Source organism: Elaeis guineensis, chromosome 4 (genome assembly GCF_000442705.2).
Source record: "Elaeis guineensis isolate ETL-2024a chromosome 4, EG11, whole genome shotgun sequence".
NCBI lineage: Eukaryota > Viridiplantae > Streptophyta > Magnoliopsida > Arecales > Arecaceae > Elaeis > Elaeis guineensis.
In genome coordinates this window covers 2,912,485-2,932,658 of record NC_025996.2, presented here as the reverse complement: position 1 = coordinate 2,932,658, position 20,174 = coordinate 2,912,485, and the positions used below count along the sequence as shown (strand labels likewise).

At 40.1% G+C, this 20,174-nt stretch overlaps 2 protein-coding genes and 1 pseudogene across 2 annotated transcripts in view; 1 reads left to right on the top strand and 2 right to left on the bottom strand.

Annotated features, from left to right (window-relative positions):
• Positions 1-1,742: 1,742 nt before the first annotated feature.
• LOC105033607 (uncharacterized) overlaps positions 1,743-20,174 on the top strand; it is a 34,879-nt gene continuing 16,447 nt past the window's right edge. Inside the window, 3 exon segments of the mRNA XM_073255310.1 lie at positions 1,743-2,123; positions 2,246-2,768; positions 7,644-7,925. Coding sequence (XP_073111411.1) covers positions 2,280-2,768; positions 7,644-7,925 — 771 coding nt within the window. The 5' untranslated portion in view covers positions 1,743-2,123; positions 2,246-2,279.
• Positions 11,090-13,511, bottom strand: LOC140856842 (subtilisin-like protease 4; annotated as a pseudogene).
• LOC140856841 (subtilisin-like protease 4) lies at positions 15,369-17,628 on the bottom strand. The gene has a single exon (XM_073255053.1). It carries the CDS (start codon positions 17,584-17,586, stop codon positions 15,370-15,372), a length of 2,217 nt encoding a protein of 738 aa, XP_073111154.1. The 5' UTR covers positions 17,587-17,628; the 3' UTR covers position 15,369.

Below are 20,174 nucleotides of genomic sequence, written 5' to 3'. Positions count from 1 at the left end.
TTATATTTTATCTATGAAAAATAGTTAGATATTTGATTCAAACTATAAAACCAATCCGACTCATTTTCCATCCCAACTAGAACATCCTAAGTGGGGTTAAGTCACACTTGATCCAATTTGACCCATATAACTTATTGGATCTAAAATTTTTTTCCATGAACCCATATCAATTGCATCCAATCAGCTAAAGAATTAATCCGAATCCAAAATCATGACCCAAATATGAAGTCAACCGATCATGATCAAGCATACCTGATCTAACCCAATTGTTTGCAGCGACACTCTTAGTTTCAATAAAATGAATTTTGCATTAGAAAATATGTCACTAAAATGCTTGAGGAATTCAGAGGTCATTAGCTTAGATGGTGTATTGTTATGTCCTCCTTAAGTTGGCATCTTAAAATGTGCACCAAGTGAAACAAAGTGATTGGTGCAAGGCACTTAGTCGATTTTATGAGTGATTTTTTTGAGTTACTGTAGTGTTGCTTTTTTATTGAACTCTGTCGGCTTAAAAAACTGTCTCCAAAAATGATTGACTTTTCAAACATATTATATTTGTTTCTTTACAAAATATGGGCTTCGAAGATTTTAACCTTTCATTCAAGTACCAGATTCTTTAAATATACATCGAATATTCAAGATATGCATCTTAGAGCTTTAAATTTGTGTATCATTTATCAAACCCTTGGACATAAGGGTAAAGTTATCTCAATAAGTATCATCTTGCAAAAACAAAATAAATCTGAACTTTTCAAAAAAATCAATAATTAAGTATGTTTAATAAAAATCACTTTAATAAATAAATTTCTAATTGTGAGTGAATAAAAAATAGGTGTACCAAGGTTATTAAATAATGTAATATTTACAATTAGCAGAATGAGCCTAGCCACCTCTGTGCTTCTTCACATGCATGTTAATAGAAAACAAATTGAGTTTTCTTGTCTTATTGTCTAATAAATTCATTTACAATAAGAAATAAATATTTGTGATTGAGTTGGTTTATAAATATAATGTCATCAACTTTTTAACAAATTCAATTTTATAAATACAATAGACAAATACTTTATAAAATTTCGAGAATCATATTGTATATGAGCAAAATATCAAAGATTTGCGTCTTCTAAGATTTGAAGACCAATTAACACTATCAGCAAGTTGGCCACTTTTAAAATTATGCTTTACTTTTTTTTTTTTTTTTTTTACTTTGAAACAAATTAATATCACCCGGCTAGAGGGAGGATAGTGAAGCAGTAAAATCAAAATGTAATATGACAGAACAGAACATTGCCATTCACAAAACATATCCATCTGCATGGAAATATGCATGTATTTATTATGTGAACAAAAAGTAGCCCCCAACATAGCATTTTGAAATATGAAAACTTCATGGTCTAAAAAGGAAAAGGGGGTTTATATCTAGAAAGAATTCAATCAGTGAAATAAAAAACATAAAAAATAATTTATCGACATAAATTTTCTTTCAAAAAAGTAGAAAGAGTAAAAAAAAAATTAAAAACATTGAAGAAAAATACAAAGAAAACAATTACAAATTGTTACCTAATGCAGGTGCCTGAAATATTTTTCTTTATTCAGTGACGAGTGATTCAATAATTTATTATTTTTTTCTCGATTATTGCTTGTTACTTTTCATTACAACGACTAATAAGTAATCGAACTGGTAACAGCCATTTTCTTTGTTCGCAAAGACAACTGCCGTTATTTCCACAACAACATAGCAGGAAATAACGGTTACAGAGAAGATGATCTAAGGAAAGCTCGGGGCAGACTCGTAATTTCATACATCTCATTCTTGGCTCCCACTTCCTTCTCTCTTCCTTCAATCCCTCGTCTCTCTTCAACTTTTCACCGGCCAAAATCCTTGAAATCCCTCACGATCTCCTTCTGCGCGGCAACAAGAAGCCCTCTTCCCCGCCCCCCAATACGTCCAGTCCAAATCTTCTCCATTCCTTCCACCGATTAAAATCTTTCATACATGATCAACTATTCTTTCCCTTGACCTCTTTCTCTCGAGAAATCCCACGCAAATCTCCTCCAAGACCCTCTTCCTGATCCCGGGAAACAATTGGAATCTCGCCTAATTCGGGAAAGAACATCTGATTTCAGTAAGATTCGATGTCCGATCCATCCAATTCTTGAGAAAAAGCCCCAATTTGATTCAATATTAATCGCGTTTCTTTGAATGAGAGAAAAAGCTGATCTTTTTTTTTCTTTTGTTTTTCTTGAGATTTAGGGAGCGGGATTTGGATCCATAATCGACGATGTCGTCCTTCGAGGAGGAGGAGGAGGCATTTGAACACACGTTGTTGGTGGTGCGGGAGGTGTCGGTGTACAAGATCCCGCCGCGGAGCACGAGCGGCGGGTACAAGTGCGGGGAGTGGCTCCAGTCCGACAAGATCTGGTCTGGCCGCCTGCGGGTGGTGTCGTGCCGGGATCGCTGCGAGATCCGGCTCGAGGACCCCAACTCCGGGGAGCTCTTCGCCGCCTGCTTCGTCCAACCCGGTCAGCGCGAGAGCTCGGTCGAGACCGTGCTCGACTCCTCCCGCTACTTCGTGCTCAAGATCGAGGACGGCCAGGGCAAGCATGCGTTCATCGGCCTCGGCTTCAATGAGCGCAACGAGGCGTTCGATTTCAATGTGGCGCTGTCTGATCATGAGAAGTATGTGAGGAGGGAGCACGAGAAGGAGACGAGTGAGGAGAGCGACGAAAGTCACATTGATATCCATCCTGCAGTGAATCATCGGCTGAAGGTATCGAAGCAGACTTCATTATCGCTTCGTTAGACGGCATCTAATCTTGTTGATCTGTAGCTCATGAATAAGTAACAGCAACGTTTGTTCTCTGAGTGTCTCCGTGTTTTTTGGCATGATTCTCTTGTTGGTTTATTGTCACAAAATTGCAGTTTGAGCTTTACGGAGTTTTCCTTTTTTAAAAAAATATAACTATAAGTCATATTCATGGGGTGTTAAATTTAGTACGAGAAATATTGTGTGGTCATTAGTTTGATGGTGCATTTGGCAGAACTTTTTTGTTTGGGCAAATTAATTTTGCCCGGAGGATAGTAACTATAGGTCAAATTCTTTATCCTAATCCTTATTGTTGTCTATACCTTATTATGAGAGAAAAATTTTTGTTTAGTAAGGTCATAGGTCTGTAGCTTTGCAGTTCTCTTTTGTATGACCTTAATATGTTTTGTTAATGATTCCTTAATGCTAGGTTATGTTATATTGGTACTTAAGGATTGAGTTCAGCTACACCTTAATACTAGATTATGTTAAGATTTCTAGCGTGCTATTCCTTTTAATGATATGATTTGACCCTTTGGCTGTACTTACCAGATTGTCATGTAGTGATTCCTTTGTTACGTTTACTCCATTAATTTGCTTCTAGTTGTATACCGTGTTCTGACATCTATCATATAAATAGTAGGTAGTCCTTGAATGAACGAAATTTTTTGTTTTTGTTCTCTCTTACATTTGTTTTCCCAGAATCACCTCTCCTTCTCCAACACCTGCATCTAGTCATAATCACTCATGTGCTTCATATACAAGTTTGCTCGACAAATTCAATCTGCTTAGTTGAAATCATGAACAATCATTAACTCCTAATTTTTCCATCTTTTGGACATAAGAAGTCAAATAATATGCAATTCTATTGTAACTTTACTTTGAGCTAACAACTGTTGGATCCAACTGCCTTGAGAATAATGTCATGATAGTTTCTAACTCGATGAAATAGCTGCTGTTGCTGGACTTCAGTAACTGGGTCTTGTGGTAATCAGAAAAGTTCTCATGCATAAATATTTCTCTCATATTTCCCTCATGTCTGTTGCCAAAATGGGGTACATATCTCCAATCGATCTTGTGGACCACTGATATCATTGCATCATCATTTTCTTTGTGCATGCAGCTCAAAGCACATTCCTGTAAGCATCTTTCTTTGCTATACTCAATAAAAGCCATGATTAAAATAGGAAGCCTGAACCCAACACCTCTATGTGATGTTGTCAACCACTTATGATGATACATGGCGTGCTCTTAATATCACCATCATCCTGATGTCCACCCAGACAACCGTACTCTGAGTTGATATTGCCCTAATTAACTATAATTTAAGGTGGGATCTGCTGTGAGTTTTTCTCTGCAAAAATCTGGGTGCTTGTTCAGTTTTTCTTGTCAATTGAGTTTGGTTTCTTGTTATTTCCTTTTTTTGCACCTCCAAACAACCTTCCCGTCTTTCCTCAGGTATTTCTTCTTACATTGGTCATTTCAATTGTCCGTTGAATTTTGAAACATTTCAAATTATTTTCTATTCCATTGGAAGGATAATCTTTGATCTAGTTTCCCCTTATCTTTTGATTTGCCTAGATTTATTTAACTTCACATTTACTAGTTTTTCTCAATTTTTGGTATTTTTGACTGTTGGAAGGTTCCTTTGACCACCTTGTTTGCAAATTACAATACTCACATTCAATATTCTTCTTCACATGCTTTGATCTGATGTCATGTTTGGCCCATCTGACTATAATGCATCTTATGACTATCTTTATGTCGCATCTTATCAACTTCATAGTGAACATCTTTGAATTGAAGCTTTGTCAATATTTAGATTCATCTTACCATGGCTGAGATGTTGAATCATCTTATTGCCTCTAACATGAAGCTTGTTTCCATTGCAGACTCTAGTTTCGTGCGATTGATATCAATTATTGTCTTTGCATATATTTGTTGAAACCAATGGGGCCATCCTTCATTTAGACATCAACTTTTAGATAGCCAAACAATCATGAACTTATCTAGATATATGTGCTGGTCTATTGGGATTATATGCATCAATTTTCTGTGATTTCTAAGATGCTTAGGAAGCAAATTGGTCAATAAGTTTTCCAACTTCGATGTATGTTATGCAAGTTGCAAGCTATAGGCCAGATACATGCTCTGTTCAGCTAACAGAGAGTGAGAACTTTAGGAATAAAGGTGTCTTAATTTGTTCTTAATGCACCTTAAACCCTGAGTTAAGCCCCTAAGGAGGCCAGTTGCTTCAACAAGTCTCCTTACCTTAAGTTTGTCATAACTCATAAGCACACCAAGGTTAAGGTGATGTATAGATATACAATATATTGCGTTCGCTTTGGTTTGCACCCTGCACCTTGCCCCCAGGATACCTTAGAACCTTTGTTCACCTTGAGCCCTTGACAACTTTATATACAAGTAAGGATCCGCATAATTGATTATTGCCTATGCATCTTAGGACAACATCATAGCTATATTTGTTCAGTCTTGACCCAACTATTTGGGATTGGCTTTGGATCTTTCAAGCATGGACATGGATGGAGTAAGAGAGGGATACACAAATATGGCACACCTTGGAAAATAGAATGTGATAAGGTTAGGAATATGACATTTTTTTATATAAGTATGAATTATTCATAAAGCATATGGGCTATTATGGTAATACATACTATGGTTGGGTCAACCTTGAATATGATTGATGCATGGAGATCAAAAGCACTGGTTAGCATGCGTGATAAGACATGAGGCATATCATGGTGCCTTAGTGGCATTCAACATTTGCAATGTATTGACTATGTGCTAGCTTTTGGCATGCAATGGTGTCAATGACTCAATGAATGAAAGGGAAATGGCAAATACAACATTAAAAATGCCTGTATTAAGCTGGCATGTGATGCCTCAATCCATGGTCCATAATCTGGAGTCCCACAAAGTAGCATCAACATGCGAAAACTTTATTTACATAGCCATTATTCATATTCTTTGGTCATCCTCCATACTTTACATAATAAAACCATATCACAAATCTAAATTCCACCATTTATTTTGCCTAGTAAAAGGTTAATAATCATCACCCTGTCCCCTCCAAAAAAATCTTCATCTTAAGCATATCTAGAAACTGTCTAGGATGCAGGAAGTATCTAGGGCATATGGAATTTTAGAAAGGGATTTTGATGGATTAATCCCTTTTCTTCAACCCAATTCCATGATAGCCCTCTTTTTCATGAAAGACAATTAAGACTGTAGTTTACATAGATGGGACAAAATAATCTTTCGTCTTGTTAGTGATTTGATTAACTCCCTTAATATCTTTATATTACATTGACTATTTTGTCTCATTTATAAGTAAGTTAGGTCTTAACATCTTTTTATAAAACAGAGAACTAACTATATTGGGATCGGGCTGAAGGGAGGACTAATATATTAGTTAAAAAGTAGGACACGTGAAGAAAGAAACTCATCCCTAAGCATATCTAGAAACTGTCTAGGATGCAGGAAGTATTTAGAGCATTTATCAAAATTAAAATTAGGATACTGAAAATATAATTGTTTGACATGCATCCTAAACATATTCAATGCTTATCAGGTATTCAATACATATTGGTAACAACCACGCATGCAATGTGAAGTTCCATGTATCCTGTTTGTTATCCTTATTTATCATTCTTTCCTTTTAAGATTCAGCTTTGATATCCTTGAAAGCCTTTGTAAATCCATTCTCACAAATTCCATCCATGCTGCTGTCAGGTCTTGCTCTCTTTTTTCTTAGTTTCATGCATAATTCCTTATAATGGCCTCCTTTGATCTTTGTTGCACTTGCTCACGACATCTCTCTCAATCCATCATTTTTTCCTCAATCGGTCCAACTCTTGTGCTACCTCCAATACATTGCCTACTAATTATTTTATGTAATATTACCCTATATTTGCATTTATTTGTATAGCCCCTTCTTTGCATTTATTTGGTACGGCCCATTCTTTACCTACTAATCAGAAAACTGGCTCAACCATTCATACCTTATTCATTGGTATCTTCATAGTTGAGTTATTTTAACTAGACCCTTAAATAGTACTCATGATGGAGTGAATTACTCTTTTTTGGCCAACCATCTCTACAAGCGAAGAACTAAATCAAATGAAAAATGCTAATCTATGCATATCTACTGATAGATATAGCTTATTTATATGAGACCCGGCATCATGTCATGAAGTTATTATTTTTTTCATTTAATCGTATTTGGAATTTATTATTTAGTGCAGTGAGCATCAATATATTATTCAGTTTTTTTCCTTTTTCTTTGAATGAGACATGATTGGATGATGGCATATTTCTTGTCCTATGATGAAATGTTTGTCAGTATCTTGAAATAAGCATTTGAAAGAAGATTTGCTGCATCCAGCCAGTAGCCACAGAAAAAAATCTGAATAGCTTCTCCAGAAACTAAATTCAAACTTTGTCATAAACATGGATATGTTTTTGTTTTGCAATTTCTGTTGGTTCCATTCTTATTTATGCATGTATCGTCATTTTTGTTTACAAATCCTCTTTTCTTTGTTTTTTTTTTTAAATTTTTTTAATGGTGTTCTTAGTCATGATTGCAACAGCAGTATGACTGTTTTCAATACCAGATCCATGCTCCCTGTCAGCCTGATTTTGTAGCCTCCCCTTCCATTCATCTTCTTTTATTGAACATAACCATGGAGTTGGTTTTATGCTGCCCTTGCAGTCATCTACCATTATTTGTACAGAATGCCTATAATCTACCTGTTCCTATATTTCTCAAGTCATGTTTCTTTTTTTCTCTCTCCCACTCTTGGGGGATTCTAACTGTAGGAAGGAGAAACCATCCGTATAAATGTGAAGAACAAGCCATCTAGTGGAAGTGGCATGCTTTCATCTGCTGGCCTATCAGGAGGGGCTTTTGGCAAACAAAAAGCAAGTACACTTCTTGCACCACCACCTGGTGGAACCGGAAAGATCAGATCTCCTCTTCCACCCCCACCTAATGACCCTGCAGTTGCTAGGATGACCTCAGGTCACAATGCTGGAATCAAGGCTCCCATAGATTCAGCAAGGCGTCCTGCTGATCCTTTTGCAGATCTTTCTGCAATTGAGGTATGTTTCTATCCACTGCATGTGTCTGCAAAGTTCTGTTTTTTTCATTTGTGCAACCTAGTGGAATGCATGTGAAAGTGCACTGTAACCTGTTTAGAAATAATGAACTGGCGTGCGAGTACATTTTATGAGGTAATAGCTCAGATATTTGGAACCTAAAAGACCAAGTCCCATATGGTTTTGACACATCCATATAACCTTCACTGGTTCGTTAACAGAGTTTGGAATACATCTGGGTGTGGCTTCCTGATTACCCAGGGGTATTCCGCTTCCCCACCCCTTTGGTCCACTGTTTGCTTGAGTGCTTAGTCATGCAAACTTAGTCTTTGAAGAGAATTTCACGACGGAATGTTCCAAGTGAAGTGTTCTTTTCCCTCACTAATTGCCAAGAAACATCACTTCGAGTGGTTTTCTTGACGAATGTACAGCATTAATTAGAAAAATGCCATGTTTTAATGTTTTGCTGTTCTCATTCTTGAGATCTGATCATTTTGGATTGCAGAGGAGCCTACCTTCTAGTGGGTCCGGGTCGGCAAAGAGTACCGCATCTGGTTGGGCAGCATTTTGAGTTCCCAGGAGTGTTCATTGCGTGCAGTCTTCCATTAAATGAGAGAGAAGACAGGTCAAGGAACAGAATGCAAATGCTTGTTGTCGTCCTTTTTTTATGGAAAAAAAAAAAAACGGATGGTATGTTGGTGGAATTGCATTCCTCTATATACTCAAATATTTTTTTTACAAAATATGTTACTTTTTTGAGGCGACAGGAATTGAAAAGTCTGGATATATGATGTAAATGTTTTTCATCATTTTCTTGCTGAATGGCTGTCAAAACATACCTTGTTCATTTCCAATGAGAACAGTGAGTTGCATCTTTTGGTCGTATTGCTATTTCAAAGTCATTTTATACTGGTTTCAATTTGTCCGAAGTGATTTGCCACCATAATTATAATTCAAAATCCTCATCAGATCTTGCAATACTTCCTTATAGTTTTTTTTTCTTTTTTACTTTTTCTTTCTTTTGTGCAACTTAATTGCCATTTCCTATAAGGAAATTTTGATAGTTCGGACTGAGATTTTGCTTCAAGGTGATTTCCATTACCACAAATCACGTCCCAAACAGTGTGACGAGGAGGAGATCTGGAAAAAGTAAAGTAGAAGAGAGGCGGGTGTAGATCAGCTTCTACAACTGATGGAGGTGTGGAGAAGAAGAAGTTAGTATAAGAAATGAAGCGAGTAGCAGGGACCGTGGGTAGAGAGCTTGAGTTTAGAGTGTGGACCTATAAAGCCTTCGAGTCTCGTCAAGTCCAGCAAAATTGCGTTCGATTTAATATCACAATTTGATCCAAGCACAGAAGAAGTCGAACCTCGGTTATTCACAACGTACACTTATTTTTTATTAGTCCATGTGATCTAAACTTATTATGGCTCTGTAACTCGGGGAGCATTTTTCAACTACATATCTGTTATGATGGTATCGTGAATATCTTGGATCGGTGTGCTATCAAGGAATATCTCGAAACAACGAGTTATCGTCGTGATTGCCAATCCCAACATCGAGCTGAGGTATGTGGAGTTTAGCTATTTGCATCCAATCTGCTGTGCGGTCTATTTGATCATGTGAACTTTCTTCATTACCTCGATCTATCAGTTTCTCGACACATGCAATAGCTATCCATCCCAAATGGATAAGTTCGGATATAACAATTCCCTATATCTCGCGGGAGTAGATAGGGGCTAGAATATCTCGCTCACTAACAACATGTCCAACAACTCAACAATTTGACAATCTCAGAACCGCACGTTCCCACGGTTATTGGGCCATATTTTGCACAAATAGCTAAAACCCCGAGGACTTAGGTAAGTAATCCTTCTAAGAGAATCAGTTGCTACTTTTATTATTCTCTGATTCCTAACTTGAGCATCAGAGAGTCTTCACTGAAGCGAAAATCTCTGATTTGGATTTTATTTTACAAGTCACTCCAACACCACTACGTAAGACCCAGTCACCCACCTTCCGACATCAGCTGAAACAAACAGCAACAATATTTCCTAGTTGAATATTGTCAATATGTTTTTTTTTTGTTTTGGGATCAAGTTGTCTATTTTTAGTAGGACTTTATAAAATGCTTCTATACAATGCAGCTTAGGATTTAATTTGCAGAAGAAATATTTTCGATCAATCAATAAAATTTTTATGAATTTTTTTTTCATCTTTTTGTTTCTTGTACTTCTTCTCTCTGTAACACATTGGTTAGAGCATATGTCAAAGATCGAGTCCCGCCCCTAACTGGACTCCTTCTTGGATATGATTCATCGGAGCATGGCTGGAGAGTCGACCCGTACATGCCGAGGAGGAGGGGATGACGTATGTTGTTTATCAAATTTGGTCATCCAAGAACAGTCTAGTCTTCGATACCGAGATAGTGCCTGCACTCAGGTGTTGGAGAGAGTTTTATATTTGGTTGCGGAGTACTACCATTTCGATGCTGTCAGTCCGTCTTATGATGCCCCTGAGCCCTGGGATTCTTATGCTGCTCCTGCAGCAAATCCGAGGATCATTTTTATTTCCTACAAGCCTCCTTCCTTGAGGTTTGTTGAGGTCAACTTTAATGATGGTGTCAGGGATGACAGGATAATGTCGGCTTTGTCATCGGGATCCAGATATCAGGTTGCTAGCAGTTGGGGGTTCATATCTATTTGAGCCATCGGTCTCAGGAGCTGAGCTTCGAGTCATCTGAGTGAGCATTTTCTATGCCACACAGGAGCTACGGATGGAGAGGATTTGTATTAAGGACGACTTGACAATCATTATCGGCTGGATCTGGGATGACACGAGATAATTGGAGGCCCATCTATTTCTCCGTGATATCTAGATATTTTTCCATCTGTTTGTTATGATGTCTATTCAGCATGTCTTTCGGGAGACGAACAGAACGGCAGATTAGGTAGCTTCTTACGTCATAGAGCACATTGGAGATTGAACTTAACCACAAGGTGAGGTGTGTTTACAGATCATGCAAGATCTTTTATTTTCTGATTTTTTGAGTTGCATTTATATCAATCATTTATATTAAAAAATAAAAAAAATAAAAGAAGAAGAAGAAGAAGAAGAAGATCGAGCCCCAGTAGTATTACCAAAAAAATTCAGTAAATAATGATCTGACTTTCATTTCATTTTCTTGCCCAAGAAATTGGAAAATGTGCATGTTACAACAAGGAATGGAAACCAAGTATGGAATTTTAGCTGAAGACGACAGAGATGGGACTCCTCACAACGTGTTTGCTGGAAACCCACGATAGCCGTCCTTCCGACACCTGACCTTTGTCTGGAGTCGTGCCATTGGTAGTTAGTGTGACATAAAAATGCCTTCTCTCATACAATCTATCAAACTCAAGTCTGTAAGGAGATACTTCCACATTAACTCCTGCTGGCTCTTCAATCTCAGCAAAGTAAATTGCATTGTCCTCCCCTACATTTTTCACCTTCCTCCTAATGGTCTTCCTTACAGGGGATCCAAGGGATACTGATATCGAAGGATAGTTCAATCGTTCGACCCTGATATCATGGTTATTCGAACACTTAATCCGATGCTGGGTGATAACCATAATTTGTTGCTCTGTGTACCCCAACCCACAAAGGTAACGAATGTACTGATGTGAATGAAGCTCATAGACAAGGCCTGGATCATTGGCTGTCGATGCATTCACTTGTCCTGCACCCATGGCAAAAAGGCTCGCAGCGCTGCCATTGTACTCATCGGTGATCGGCTTCCGATCACGGTCTAGCCTATCGGCGGTCGTCATTATTGCCGACTTAATTTCAGCAGGCGACCAATGTGGGTGTGTGTTCTTGAGCAGTGCTGCAATCCCAGAGAGGTGTGGTGTGGCCACGGAGGTACCACTTAGAAAGTTAAACATAGATGTTGAAGAGCTAACTTGGTACTAGGTTCAACATTTGGAGGCCATGCTGCCAGAATGCTAACACCTGGCCCAATGATGTCAGGCTTCAGGATGCCACCGTTGTTTCGGCTCGGCCCTCTCGAAGAAAAGGAGGCAACGGCAGGTGATGGACGGGATCCAAATGCGTTCCTTTGAATATAATGGTTGCCATGGGAGTGGAATTTGTGGATGAATTGAAATAAGATTCAATTACGAGTGCATCGGAGAAGCTCACATGTGCTGCTGGAAGGACATGAGCTTCAGCAAATGTTGTGAAACCTTGTTCTCTTTGATTCAATATGAGCATGGCGGCCCCTCCAGCCTCCTTCACAAACTCACCCTTCTCGATGTTACCAACATTGTATCCAGTCTCGCACAACACAATCTTTCCTTTCACATCGATGCCACCGAACGAGTCATTTCCACAACCTCTACGCCCACCCCGATCATTGTATCCAGGGAATGCAATTGATAACAGGGTTGAATTGAACGAGCTTGGCTGGTAGGCGGACTCTCCATCGAGCTCCGTTCCATTGCCAAGCCTCACGGTCGCCCTTATTCTTCTATCGGTGGAGCTCGCTCCGACCGTCAGAATCCATGGGGCATCGCTCACCACCTTGCCTTCGTACGGCCCGTCATTGCCCGCAGCAACGCATGCCAGGATTCGATGCCTCGTCGCCGCATACGAGCCAATGGCCACACTGTCCTCATAGAAAGGTCTAGGCTGAGAGCCAATAATGGATGATCGAGGCCGAGAGCCAATGGAGATGGAGAGCACGTCGACTTCATCATGGATGGCCTGGTCTATACCTGCTAGTATATTACTGTCATCGCAGCCATCTTTGGAGCACACCTTGTAGATAGCCAGGTGAGCTTTAGGAGCCATCCCAGCTGACGTGCCATTGGCATTGCCGAGGACGGCGGCGCCATCGACGAAGCTTCCCGCGGCGACGCCGGCAACGTGAGTCCCGTGTCCATTGTCATCGATTTCGACCGGAATCGGCCTACCACCTCGGAACGCAGCGCGCCGACGAGCTTGTTGTTGCAGAGGGGCTGGCGGAAATCGCAGTGGCCCGCCATTCGCGCGGCGGGGACGGCATTCCCTTGTCATCGAAAGATGGGTGGGTGGGAGCGATCCCGGTGTCGAGCACGCCAATGATGCACCCTTGCCGAAGCAACTGGTGTACCAAATACCGTCTCGCTCGCTGAGACCCAAGAAGGAAGGTGTGTAGGTGGTAAGGAGTGGAAGCCTCTCATCCCGGTGAGCATGCAAGAATCCATCGATGGATGCCATGGCCATCACTTCGTCATGGGTTAGCCTTGCAGCGAATCCACTGATAACTTTGCGGTAGGAGTAGACCAACCGTGGCTCGCCGGTGTCCAGAGTGGTGTTTGGCAAGAAGGATTTGTGCCAATTTTCCCTGTCCACATCGCTGAGGAGCTTGGTTTCCACCGGCCTTTGTACATGAATGACGTAGGTTTGGATCCTGCTAACGTTGCCTCCTTGGTCATCGACGATGGGCAAGAGCTGGCCGAGAGTGATGAGAGGAGAAGGTCCAGAAGAAGAGAAGAAGAGGAAGGCGAAGGTAAAGAAGATAGACTTGCTTTTCTCCATCAGGATCCGATGGAGCGTTGAGAAGGCAGAGAGAGGGAGGACACTCTGCACGTAGAACATATGGGCATCCTAGATCCAAATAAAGGAAATTACGTAGAAGTGGGAAGGGATGTGTCTGTCCCAGTGAGTCTGAGACAAATCATTGATGAGTGTTCTTCATAATGGGCAGATTGGATGTCTCGATCTGAATCAATGGTAAGGACAAGGAAACGAATAGTAACACGGCGCATCACCGCCTTGGATCCCTTGGGATCCAATGTAATAGTTCTCAAAGAAGTTTCCTGGCTCTAATATTTTTTTCTAATTATAGGATCATGTTTAGTGTATCTAACTTCAATGAAGAAGCTAGTGGAGCGAAGGGTTGGATTAAATATTTATATCTTCCGGATCCTTGAAATACTTTGACTTCTAAAGATTATACCTTTTTTTTTTCCTCCCATCGAAAGTATACAGGAGGCAGAGAAGCTTTGCCCCGGTTATCAGGAAAGAATTGAGTTTACAAAGTCAAGAATAGACCTACTAATTATTCCAACGCAATCTGACTAACTAATATTCGGGCTCAATTATCTATATAAATTCTTCTATCCTTACTAATTATTCCATGTATAATTAATCTCATATGTGATCCTCAACAATCTTCTCTTTCACATTTTAGTCAATATTAACCTCTTAAATCCAATCTAACACTCTCTAAACAAGCTCTGCACCTAATAATTCTTTGCGTCCCACTCCAAGATCCTATTTTTTAAAAGTTATATTTCATCATATTTTGTTACCACTTAAGCCAAGAGTCACCTGGTATCCAATAGCTGGTTTTATCATATCGCTAAAAGAGTTTGCCATTCCAGGAAGCATGCAAGAGACACATCCAAATCTAATGCCTGGCTCCATTAATTCTATTTGCCAAATCCACTTGGTTGGCATGTTGCAGCCATCATAACTTAGCTCAAGTAATCAGCATATTACCATGCTTTACAAGAGCTACCCATTTCAGCACCTCTAAAGTTTTGAGAGTTATTCAAAATATCCGCCATCACTTCATCTTTAGTTGCATTTATCATGTCAAAAGTATACCCGCACCAAGATCCAATAAAATAAGTCGCATAGGAAAGAAGTAAAATATTTATGATCATGGTCTGGCCATTCCCTACCTAGCAATCCATGAGAGAGGAGATGATTTACTGTTGGTAAAGAAAATTATGAAGAGCAGAGGACAATCCTAAAACCCAAGACCTCAAGCAATATTCCTTTCCTTGCTCCTAGTGTCCCTCTCTTCCTCACCTCTCTACAAACCTGTGAAACTCTCACACTCCCCTTGCAGATCTCTCTCACAAACCTCCCCTGTAATCTGCGATTCATATTTATGAAATTCCAAGTCTAAACCTTTTCTTGTTGGACACGTAATACAATTCCATGTATTGGAGCTCTCAACAAATGATTTCCATAAATCTAACCCTGTAAACTTCTCTCTCAATAAATAAATAAATCTAAACCAGTCATAAATAGGAATTTGAGGCAATACTCAACAATTCCGTGGCATACCTTTCACATACATGAATATATATATATAGGGAAACTCTGCATTTCTATTTAACATACCGATTCAAAATTATCCTTGACCATGAACCGCATAAATTATTAATTCACCAGTTCCACACAAGGGCTTATTTAATCAAGTGATCAAAGATCTTTATATATAAAACTACAAAGATTACTTTGGAATTAGTAAATAGTTCAAATCTATAATGACAAATAACTAATATCTAACAGCGCGCCAACACATATTTGGGGTGTAATGGTCAACAAATTAAATATTGGAAAGGCTGTATTAGTCAGTAGTGGTTATGTGATGTATCAAGATGACTACTACTTATAACGTAGCATAGACATTCAAGTGAAGGTAACGGATACAGGGCTCCTCACAACATGATTGTTAGAAATCCATATTAATTGCCCTTCCGAGACCTCTCCTTTGCCTAGAGGCACTCCCTTGGTTCTAAGTTCAACATAGTACCTTTTCTTTTGATGTCGTTTGGAAAAATGGAGTTCGTATGGGTGAACATCCATCCACGCCCCCTTTGGTTCTTCAATCCGCAGTGTGTAAACTGATTTGGCCTCCCCAACATTTGTCAACTGCCTTGTAATATTTTTCCTTATGTTGGGCCCTATGGTGGCAGATATTGAAGGATAGTTCAGTTGTTCTGCATCAATATTAGCAATTTTTGAACACTGAACTCGACGACGAGTGATCGCCGTAACTTGCTTGTCTGTGTACCCCATGCCACAGAGATAAGGGGTGTAGTCACCAGGACGAAGGTCGTAAATTAGACCTGGATTATTAGCTAATGGAGGATTCACTAGTCCTGCTCCCATGGCAAATAGGCTAGCAACACTACCATCATACTCATCGGCAATTGGCCCACCGCTGCGGTCTAGCTTATCAGCTGTTGTCATGATTGCTGACTTGATTGCAGCCGGTGACCAATGAGGGTGAGTACTTTTGAGTAGAGCTGCAACTCCAGAGAGATGAGCCGTGGCCACCGATGTGCCACTCAAGAAGTTGAAGTCCAGTGTTGATGAACCATTAGGATCAGATCCAACATCAGTTGGCCATGCTGATAGAATGTTCACACCCGGTGCAATTATATCCGGCTTCAGAATGCCGCCATTCATCAAGCTTGGGCCTCTCGAAGAAAACGAGGCGACCGCTGGAGAAGGTCGGGCTCCAAATTGCATGCCGTTGTATGTGATTTTTGCAGTAGGAGTAGAAGTAGATTCTAAGTAAGATATGATTTTAAGAGCATTGGAATAGCTCACATGAGCTACTGGAAGGACATGAACTTCGGCAAAGGTAGTAGACCCCAGCTCAAATGGATTCAAGACTATCATGGCTGCTCCTCCTGCCTTCTTAACTAACCTACCCTTGTAGACATTCTCAATATCTCCACCAACACACAACACAATTTTCCCTCTGACGTCAATACCATCAAATGAGCCACTTTTGCAACCATAGCGACCACCATGACTTTTATATCCAGGGAATATGATGGATAAGATTGTGGAATTAGTAGCGCTTGGTTGATAGCCAGATTCTCCATTCAATTCAACTCCATTTCCAAGCTTTACAGTTGCCCTTATCTTTCTATCGATGGAGCTCGCTCCGACCGTCAAACTCCATGGGGCATCATTAAAGATTAGGCTTTTATAGGGACCAAAATTGCCAGCAGGTAGGCAAGTAAGGATACCCTTCCTGATTGCTGCAAGCGAGCCGATGGCAATGGTATCATTCATCAATGGCGCGGCATGATCACGAGCAATGGAGATCGATAGCACATCGACGCCATCTTTGATGGCTTGGTCTATGCCGGCCAGTACATCGCTAGCATGGCAACCATCTCCCCAACACACCTTGTAGATAGCCAAGTGAGCCCTAGGGGCAATCCCGGTAGCCCGGCCATAAGCACTGCCTAGAACTTTTGCATCACCAACAAAGCTTCCTGCTGCTATAGCTGCCACATGTGTTCCATGGCCGTTATCGGAGTCATCGATCAACAATGGCTTGTGCCCACCATGAAAGGCCATTGCACCAATGATCTTGTTGCTGCAAAACGACTTGCCGAGGAAATCACAGGTCCCATTCCACTTCGCTGGAGGAGGCAACATTGATCCATCACTGAAGGAAGGATGGTTAGGAGCAATCCCATTGTCTATCACCCCAACAATGACTCCATTGCCATAGATAGACTCAAACCAAAGACCATCCCACTGGCTCAGGCCTAAGAAGCTAGGTGTGTAGGTTGTTGCTAGTGGGAGTTTCTCATCAAGCTGCGCATGCAAAAATCCATCAATCGATTCCATTGCCAACACTTCATCAGCTGTGAGCTTTGCAGCAAATCCATCAATCGCATCACGGTACGAGTAGACCAACCGAGGCTTGCCGGAGTCTAAGGTGATGTTTGGCAAGAAGGACTTGTGCCAGTTCTCCCAGTCACTGTTGTGAAAGAATCTGATGCCTGGAGGCCTTTGTAGGTGAACAATGTAGGTTTGGATTTGGCTGGCATTGGCTTTTGGATCATCAAATATGGGCAATGGCTGGGCAGGACTCATGAGAAGAGGGGAGTTGAAGAGAAGATTGAGGAGAAAATGAGAGAGAACCAGGCTGAAAGACCTCTGTTTCTCCATGAAACCAATGAAAAATAGGTGGACAGCGAGGGTGGTTGATGATATGGGAATAATCAAAGGGAGGGAACTATATTGCTGGAATGCATGGCACATGAGCAAGTGCTTGTCCTTGAGATCTCCTGGAGGACTAATTAAACTACAATGATTCCACCATAATATATAAATGATTTAACAATTGGCAAATGGGCATGAAAGGGCTCTTAATATGGACGTTGTTGTTATTGGTGGACCAGGGGATAAGCAATTGAAGTAGGCTAGAACTATAAAACATGGCGTCCTCTGGTGTATTTATTGCATGTGGAATCCTATGTAGGTCTAGTGAATGACTCATGGTATAACATGAACTGGTTCCATGGCAAAGCTCAGCCAAGTTCAGTCTGGTTCATTTTCTAATTGAACAAGTCTAGCTACTTTGAGTCAAGAGGTACTATGTTGGCTTGCTAATTGAAAATTGGGCTTTTGTTTCTAGTCGAACAAACCTAGGTGAGCCTAATATTAAGCTAAACCTAATCAAGGGACACATCATGAAGAAAGGTGAGGCTTTGAGTGTTTGACTTATTTCTGGAATATGCTTGGAATCGGTTATTGCACACAAAAAAATTCTCAGATCCTTATAATACTAGTTCTTAGAAAACTCATTTAGAATACTAACCATTCAAGCACACCTTTCTTCAAGAATCCGAATTTATTGTTTTAATAGAACTTACCGCCATTATTTGTTGGGTTTATAAACCTCAACAAGGATACATGTAATAGTCATTATAACAAAAAAATAATAGACAATAATAAAAATAGGCAATGTCATTCAATTGTCTAATTGTATCACAATTCCTTTTTTTTGCTCGCTGAATAGCATAGTGTAACACCCCGGCCCAAAATCAGCCACAGCCCAAACCAAAAAAAAAAAGAAAGAAGCAGGGGAGAAGACTCCCAAAGGGAGTCTTCTTCCTCCGTTCAATGGCTCCCAATCGGAGTCGGAGACAAGCTCCCTCCGACTCTATTTAAGGAGGAGATCCCTCCTCTCTCCTTTCCATCGAAAATTCTAAGATCAATCGGCGGCAATCGCCGAAAAATCCACCGCGGAAGACCGTCCCTGTGCCGTCCAATTTCTCGTCGGAAAAGCTTCGCCGGCGATGGAGGTAAGCCTCCTCCCCTTCCTCTCTCCTTCCCCTTCCTTCCCGTGCCGATGTGCACGCTCGCCGGCGACCGGAGTCGCCGGATTTTGTTGCGAAAGAAATCCTTCTTTTTACCGTTTTCTGTCGCCGGTGGTCACCGCCGACCACCGGTTTGGCCGCCTCTTGCCGCCGAATCACCTCTCTTTTGGCTGCCGACCATCTCCGCACCGGCTGCGCTGCCGGCCGGCCAACCAATGAGGGGATCAAAGATCCCCTGTTACGGTCAAAAACAAGCCTGCGGGAAGAAAAGAAAAGAAGAAGGAAGAAGAAGAAGGAAAAGAAAAAGAAAAAGAAAAGAAGAAGAAGAAAAAGAAAAGAAAAAGAAAAGAAAAAAGAGAAAAGAAAAAATAAGAAGAAGAAGAAGAAGAGAGAAAAATTTTCTCTCTCCTCTCTCTACCTTCTCTCTCCAGTTTCTCTCTCTAGATCTCTCTCTATTTTCTCTCTCTAGATCTTTCTCTCTTTTTGTGAATTTTATCTCTCTAGAATCTTTCTACTCTCTCTGACTGCATCACGGATCCTAATATAAATTTGAAATAAAAATATGATGATCTGAGATTGCTCCGAAATTCGTGCGGTAGATCTGATCCCAGTCCGATTTTATTTGAAATTTGTAACACTTGATTTATGTTAAGTCACCCTGATAGGACCTCTGATGATCTTAACCATGATTGCCTCATCGAAAGAATATGAAGATTTTTCTCTCCACTTTCTCTCTCTACTTTCTCTCTCTATAATTTTCTCTCTCTTCATGGATTTTCTCTCTCTAGAAGTCTTATGGATCAGTGGAGGATCTAGATACTTAGATAAATCCTAATTTTGATTAATCCTAAGAGAGGTCCTCGATCTGTGTTATTAGGATCAATTATCGGTAATTTTCTCTATATATGATTTTTATATTTGATCAGGGTCATGAAGAGATACGATTGTCTGCATAAGATATCGAGTGGAATATCTTATTAGAAAAATTTATAAATCAAAGAAGAACATTGATTTCTGTGCTTGGATCAGTCACCGGTAAAGGTAAGAATCTCTGTACATGATCATCATTATATATGTTATTTTATCATTGGTTTTATTTCATTGATTTTGCATCGTTGGATTTGAGATCGATGAATTTGTTATATCTGAGACATTGTTATTTATTTATATAATTTTGAGCATAAGTATGCTATATCAATACATATGTATCAGCGATTGATGGCATGATTATGTGTATGACATATTTATTTCACTGCAAAAGATGAATTGATTAATGAAGTCAAATATTTTAATTTCATGAAAAGGAAAAGAAAGAGAAATATGGTTTGGACTGGCCTTGTCATGTGGAATAGCTTGCCA

Excerpts from the sequence above, each read along its gene's own strand:
- LOC140856841 (XM_073255053.1), bottom strand. The coding sequence starts at position 17,586 with ATGAGTCCTGCCCAGCCATTGCCCATATTTGATGATCCAAAAGCCAAT.